The sequence below is a fragment of the Oryzias melastigma genome, linkage group LG3 (genome assembly GCF_002922805.2).
Source record: "Oryzias melastigma strain HK-1 linkage group LG3, ASM292280v2, whole genome shotgun sequence".
NCBI classification, from domain to species: Eukaryota; Metazoa; Chordata; class Actinopteri; order Beloniformes; family Adrianichthyidae; genus Oryzias; species Oryzias melastigma.
Genome location: NC_050514.1, coordinates 6,720,419 through 6,727,640, shown reverse-complemented (window position 1 = coordinate 6,727,640; position 7,222 = coordinate 6,720,419). Strand labels below are relative to the sequence as shown.

The 7,222-nt window shown below is 37.0% G+C and overlaps 1 protein-coding gene and 1 long non-coding RNA gene across 4 annotated transcripts in view; one reads left to right on the top strand and one right to left on the bottom strand.

The window, feature by feature from the left end:
• Positions 1-1,786: 1,786 nt before the first annotated feature.
• LOC112161036 lies at positions 1,787-6,486 on the bottom strand. 2 transcript variants are annotated; one of them, XR_002921773.2, is made up of 4 exons: positions 6,347-6,486; positions 4,506-4,594; positions 2,111-2,218; positions 1,787-2,026 (listed from the first exon to the last, which is right to left on the bottom strand). It is a non-coding gene; the product is annotated as an uncharacterized LOC112161036 (long non-coding RNA). The 2 variants fall into 2 exon arrangements; XR_002921772.2 differs by lacking the exon at positions 6,347-6,486 and adding an exon at positions 6,035-6,224.
• ccnb2 (cyclin B2) overlaps positions 6,315-7,222 on the top strand; it is a 5,415-nt gene continuing 4,507 nt past the window's right edge. The window contains exons 1-2 of one of the 2 annotated variants that reach the window (XM_024295995.2): positions 6,315-6,487; positions 6,586-6,699. In XM_024295995.2, the coding sequence (XP_024151763.1) occupies positions 6,464-6,487; positions 6,586-6,699 (138 nt within the window). In that variant the 5' untranslated portion in view covers positions 6,315-6,463. Of the gene's footprint in view, positions 6,488-6,582; positions 6,700-7,222 lie in introns of both variants that reach the window. The other variant, XM_024295994.2, reaches the window with a different exon arrangement.

The window sequence follows — 7,222 nt, the reverse complement described above, 5'->3', positions numbered from 1 at the left end:
GAGTGTGTGTGTAGACAGGCCCCGCCCATTCTAGTTTATCACTTAGTCCTGGTTGTTTTATGATGTTGCTTCCCTCTGTTGCCATCTCTTTTTCAACTGTTGCTCAGAAAGGTCTGAAAACTTTTGAACCTCCCATTTGACCCTTTACAAGTCAAATATCCTCTGTATAACCTTTAATATGTATTTATTTTGAACATGTTAAATGATTTATACTTGTCTTTAGTCACATGCGGTGAAGGTTGTGGCTGATGAGACACTGACTCTTTCAGAGCCAGATTTACAAATGACAGGCCTATGGGTCATTTTAGAACTGGAGAACATTTTAAGTCCCACACATCATACTTCAAACAACCCTCAAATACTAAAACATGTTTCTGACTAAATTTACATGTCTTGAGACCAAATCTACAGAATCGAAGGAAAAAGAATGCTTGAAAATAGTATAGAAAATATATCAGTCTAGAGTACCCCCTAAAAAAACATTTTCCCCTTGTCCAAAATAAATCTTAAAAGTTCAAATAAACCTTAAAATATTATTATTTTATTAATTGTTTAATTTAAGCCCTTAACTGTGGGACTGTTTATTTTATTAAGCACAATATTTCAAATTAATTATCCATGGAACGTGTCCCACAACATGCAGCCAAACTGTTATCATAACCTTTGCAAGACTCATCCTATTATTGATAAACATGTACAAGAAAAACAGAAAAATGTCATGAATTTGAAAGCACAAAAAAATACACCAAAGTGAAAGCTACACATTATAACAGAGTGCAGTGGAGGATGCTCTCTCTCACACACACACCTAGTCAAATCTTTACCTGCACATGAAGTCCATGCGTCTCTCCTTCTGAAAAAAAAATTCAACAACTTAAACATAAAAAAACCTAATTTCTTTTAGTTTTAGAACTCTGTCAGTCTCAATAAAGATGTGCGATTCATTATTGGTCTTCCAATAATTGTGAATTCATGTTTTGAATCATTTTTAATGAGATTACATCAGCTATTTCCAGTTAGCAAAGCAAAACATTATATTTGTGCTCTTATTAAATAAACTTTATTTGTAACAAATGAAGAAGCGCACAAGCTCCCTTTCTGTTGAGACTGCTACTGCATCACCATCTTTACAGTGCATTTGTAAGTCACATTTTTACACACATAAACATTTTTAAAAATGATGCATTCGATTTTCAGCATTTGCTCAGTAAACACCAGTTTATTAAATAAATAATCCAGAGTAAAATGTTCAATACAAACCCCAACATGAGGAAGGAATTTGCTGGATTCATCACCAATTACACCAAACCTGTTGCCTAACTTCCAAGTTCACTGGAAAGCTGTGCAAGCCAGAAGATTTTTGACAACTGGAAGAAAACGCATACTAGCCATGCTAACGCTAACACAATAACAACCAATTGTTGCAAATTGGGGCTTTTATATTGGAGCTGCAGAGCATGACGACATGAAATTTCTGAAATGACATGGGACTTTCACCAGTTAACCAATCACAACATTCAACTGTAATATCTCGTTTCAACCTGAAGGAGGCAGCACGCAGACAGTTTTAAACCATGATTTCAGGAATTGATCAAGTTTATTTTAAATTGTCAAAAATTTATAGAGGTCAACAGATAAAAAAGAGTAGATTTAGGGTTTGGTTACCCTTTAACAATGAAAATCTTAAACCTATCTATCTATCTGTCCGTCCGTCCGTCCGTCTATCCATCCATCCTCCATCCATCCATCCATCCATCCATCCATCCTCCATCCATCCATCCATCCATCCATCCATCCATCTATCTATCTATCTATCTTTTTCTAAGGACTTACGACCAACATGGAGCAGAAATGATACCAGTCGGTCCTGCTTAACAGGTCCATTTATAATGGAAACTCTCAAAACTCCATTCCGGGCCGATCCAGTCCGGTCTGGATCGCTCAGTGCGAACGAGGCATTAAATTACCATGTGCAGCAGTCCGCCTGCCTATCCACCATCACAAAGCTCCCCGGTTGAAGTTGTGCCTGGAGGAGATATTGTTATTTTAAACAATAATCATAAGTGTTATTTTTAAGTTTTGAGAATGAAAAGAAATAAATACTTATTACAACATATTCTAGGCAGCTACGTTGTTTCTGTTCCAGGCGACAGTAGTGGTGGCGTTGTGAGGTTGGGGTTGCCCGGGGGCAGCAGGCGCCAAGCAGCCCAGGCCAGCCCTGCGAGAGGGAGAGGGTTGGAGCTCACTCTGCTGCTGAGCATGACGGAGGTTTGAAAATCTGGCTGGCCGGCAGACAGAGAGCTGCTTTGGGATGAGGAGGGAGCCTGCAGGGCCTCCTGAACATTATGATTTTTTAATTATTATTTTTATCTAGACAATAATAAAGAGATTATTTAGTTACCTCAAGCTAGCCTTGCTGTCACTGTCAATCACAGCTCAAGACCACACCTCCTCCACTCAGTCTACCTCCCCTAGCCCCGCCCCCTGTTTTGTTTTGTAGGTCTGTTTACAGTTTTTCTCAGTCGCTTTGGTGCGTTTCTCAGATCAGAGCTGAAATTCTCATAACTATTAGTTCAACCTCCACAACACTTAGTCATTTGTGCATCATAGTAGCAGTTTCTCCTCTCTCTGAACAAACTGCAAATGATTTTGGACATAAATCAGTTGCTTTCATACATTTCTCTGCTGTTTTTTGACATTTCCATTTGCTTATGTCATGTCAGTCAAAATTAATTATACTTATGGATGCTGAATAGTCGTTCTCAGTAAAACTAATAGTCTTACTTTCATTGCTTGAGTCATTACACACAAAATTGTTGAACTAGTTATCAAATGTCAAATATTAGCCATCTGTCAAGCAAATTCTGTTACCTTCCTTTATCATTTTGTCCTGGAAATGTCTCCTGAACAATTGATCTCAGGTGAATTCCAGCTGTCACTCATGAGGAGGTGTGTCCAATTTTATGACCGGCATCCACATGAGCAAATGTCCCTGCTAGCAGCCATGGATGCAGCATGTGACAACATCACCGCGGAGTCCTGAAGAGGATGGATTCGCCACTCCAGGAGATACTTTCCTCGCTGCATTGTGAGGGATAACATCCGTTGTGATGTAGATGAAAATATGTGTCCAGACAGACAGGAACGTCTGGATGTGCCAGAATGATTTACTGTACTGTTACATGTGCTGTATATTGTTCAGGGTGATTTTATGTTTAACATCTACAGTGACTGTACTGCACATTTCACATGGCTGTACCAGTAGGCCATAGTGCTGTCTTGAGCATTTTCAGGTGTCATTAAATATTTTTGCAATGGAAAACACTGAAATTATAAACTGTAACAGTGAAAACATGACAAATCCATTTGACTATCTTGTTCATAAAGATGGTGTCAAGACTTTTCCTTTTGATGGCACTGACAGTTTCATTGACATGAATACTTGCTTTTGAGGAATGGATGATCAATTCTGAGCATGTGACATGCTTTTGCAGGCTATCCACTAGGTTTTGAAGTTTGCAGTAATTGTTTTGAGAAATGCACTAACTGTGGAAATGTTAATAGTGTTTTGAGAAACGCACCAAAGCGACTGAGAAAAACTGTAACAGCTTGAGGTTCTGTGAAGGAAGCTCCAGATGGAACTCCAGAGGTCATTCTACCACAATAAACACCCCTACTTCTATAAGTGGTTTTGACACAAAAAACATGAAACTTGGGGCTGCGTATAGATTATAATTTCCAGAAACGATTCGATTCAGATTTTTTTTTTATTCTTTTAATTCTTCAGTTCAATTTTGAACTTACCTATTTAGACACATTTGCTTATAAATACATCAATAATCTAGCATATGTTTTGAAAATATTGATATAAATCTGATCCAGTTCACATACTGTAAATGTATCAGTGAAATAATGAGATTGTTAATATCATCCAGAGTTACATGGATTCTCTAAAGGAGAAGTTCTAACTAAAATGTTCAGATCATTAACATTGGAAACATTGTTCTGCTTCTTCTGGAGGACGTTTCAGTTTGACCACTAGGTGGCGATCACGCTATAGCTTTACACGTTATTCCAGAAGAAGAAGAAAGAATGAGGAAAAACGATATTTCAGACCACAAATAGTTACTTTAAAAATATTTCCCTAAAAGAGTTTGCAAAGTTCATACCTGTAAGTTTATAAAGATGTTCATTTAGTCAGCATTGGATGTTTAGGTCGACCAGGCGTTAGCGTTAGCCGTCTTATGGGTAATCCTATTAAATGTTAGCATCAAGCTAGCAGACTTTAGCTTTATGCGCTAAATTGATTTATATCTTTTATGAATCGATTATTGATGTATTAAGTTTCAATGGATGAATCAATTTTATTAACTCAGCTCTACTAAAGCTGAAATGTCCTTCAAACTGTCAAACACTGTTGGTTCTGCCCTCTCCCACAGCTCATGACTGGCACTGTTACATTGAATGACTCAAACTGGCCTTGCTTCACCTTGGAGGACACAAACCTGTTTGACTGTGACGACTTCTTTTTCTGCACTGTTTTCTTGTCTGAACAGGTCCGTGCTCCTTTCTGTGATGATCATAAGAAATCCAGCTAGAAAAGTGACATAAGAATCTCTGAAGGGAGAACTGCTGTGGCCACAACATGTATGCTAACATGCCTGTGACTTGCTGAATTAAACTTCTAGGCAGCTTACTCATATCTGTTAATAAGCAAGGACAGGGGTTACATAAAGTTTAGGCTGTAAAGATCTAATAATATCATTTTATTCCTCACATCTAAAACCATTCCAGCTTAGTCAAATAGGCTCACTGCCCTCTGGCAGCATTTGACAGTCTGTTTCATAAAAGCTGGAAGTTATAAGTTATCATTTTACAAAGATTAAAATTTACATCAGCAATACTCCAAACTCATTTAAAGACACTCAACATTATCCTACTTTTTAACATAGAAATAGATTATTTGCATCCTTTTCTGGACAAACTCTTTGATTTGACCCATTTAGAGAAGAACAGAACTTTTTACTCATTAGCCAAGCGACTTTAATCCTGATTCAAAGTCTACATTAATCATAGCAATATGCTAATTTTGTGAAATTAAATAATCAATATTAAAAGTAATCAATTTCATCATTGTGGGATCAATAAAAGTTTGACGGTGACAGTTTTTCTATTGATGTTTCATTTGGAGAACTTAAAATTCTAACAAATGGATTGTTTTTCTAAGCAGGACGTCCTCAGCCTCACCTGGTTGACCTGCTTCTGTTTGAACCATAGTTCCAAGAGGTACAAAATCTTTGAACATCATACACAAAAATTGCATTTTAAAACAGGGGAATTCATTTTTGCTCATTTCAAAATTAGTTATTATGTTATTATGAATTAATAGGTTACATTTTTGTCTGGTCTGAAATAGATGTACAATTTTGGCATTTTATGTTTTTCTGCTTAAAACAGTTCAGAAAAACAACATGGAGAGAAGATGTACATCCTTTTTTTTACTTTATTGAATCCAAATAAATTTGCAAAACATTTAGAAAAATGCATAATGGAATTGATATCTTAAATAAAAAAAACAATAATAAACATATTTAAAACACATTCTGTAAATAAAGAAACACCGTACCTAGAGGTGTACTTTTTTGGAAAAATACATTTGGAAATAATAATTGGAATAAAGCATGGATACTACATGAAAATAACAGTAGTTTCTGCAACAACTTCCCTGAATCTATACTCCATCTTTTCAATAATTGTGCATTTTCTTTTGATCTTTGGAACCAACTGGAACGATTCATCAATGGTAAACCTAAAACTAAACTGTAAAATAAATCTTGTACATATCATTAGTTGTTTTATCTTTGGTAATACAAATATAGAAAATATTGTCAATTTACCATTATTTGAAACCAAGATTTATTTAAACAAATGCAGAATTAGAAAATACTTCTCCTATTTTTTTGTTGTATAACTAAACATCAATTTTATATCACCGTCAAAAGGATGCATATCACCAAAGCAAACTATACCATACCTTATTTATTACTTGATGACTTGATCGTTTTATCTTGTTTAGTTTCTTTAACTATCGCTTCTTCTTTTTTGAAACTAATATACACTTCTTTTTAACTCATATTTACCCCACTGTAATTATTCTGTGTAGATATATTATTATTATTATTGTCATTGCTTTGTTTTGTATGCATTTGTTTAAATGTTCTGTAAATGTATTTGCATTCAATAAAGTTTTTTTCAAAAAAACGTCCATATTCAAATAAAAGTAAATCAACCTTTGACCTCAAACTTTTAGCCAATCAGCTACGACCTCTTCACAGCTGCAACCAACCGGATTCAGCCGAGCGCTATTTGAATCCCGCTGGGGGGCGTCGCTCTGCTGCAGGTGTTGGCTGCGAGGGTCAAACAAACCGCTGACTCTGAAGATCTGGTGAGTTAACGCGCCGTGATGTCGTCTGTGGAAGTGGTTACGGTGAGTAAAAGTTTCTTCCCGCCACTGCCGTTAGCCTGTAAGCTAGCATGTTCGCTGGGGCTGAGTCCGGCGGCTTGGTTCTGTCTCCGCTGCAGCAGCAGCTCCCGGCCGCGGAGAATCCTCTGAGGATGGGTAAAGGCGCTGCCGCGGATCCCAGCAGAGCGGCTCTGGGAGAAATTACCAACCGGAAGGCAGCTGCAGCCGCGAACAGGGTGAGCCGGGACAGTAATTTCTTTCAAAGGAATCTAAATACGAGTTTGAAGTCAAATGCCCTGCGCAGCCGCACTGCTGCAGCTAAACGAGGCTGTGAGCTAACAAGTCTCGAAGCGGAGAAGCAATGTTGCCAGAGTTTTATTGACCTTATTTCTACGCCCCATGAGCCTTTGCGCGAATTATGGGTGAAACTTCCGGTAGACTTCGGAACTCGCATGTATTTACATTACTGTAGAGCCGACAGCGCAATTCCTTTTGTTTTGGATCTATAACTATATATAAATGTGGAAAAACCAGAATTTCTAGGCGCAGCCAGGGGCCGGAGGGGGTCTGGTTTGGGGACCACAGGATTTCATCTCTGCTTTTTGCAGATGATGTTGTTCTGTTGGCTCCATGGATCAATAATTTATTTATTAGTCAATTGTATTTTGTTTATGCCATTCATATAATCATTGACATAATAATAATGTTATTAATAATAATAATAATATTGTAATTATTAATAATAATATATTAATATTG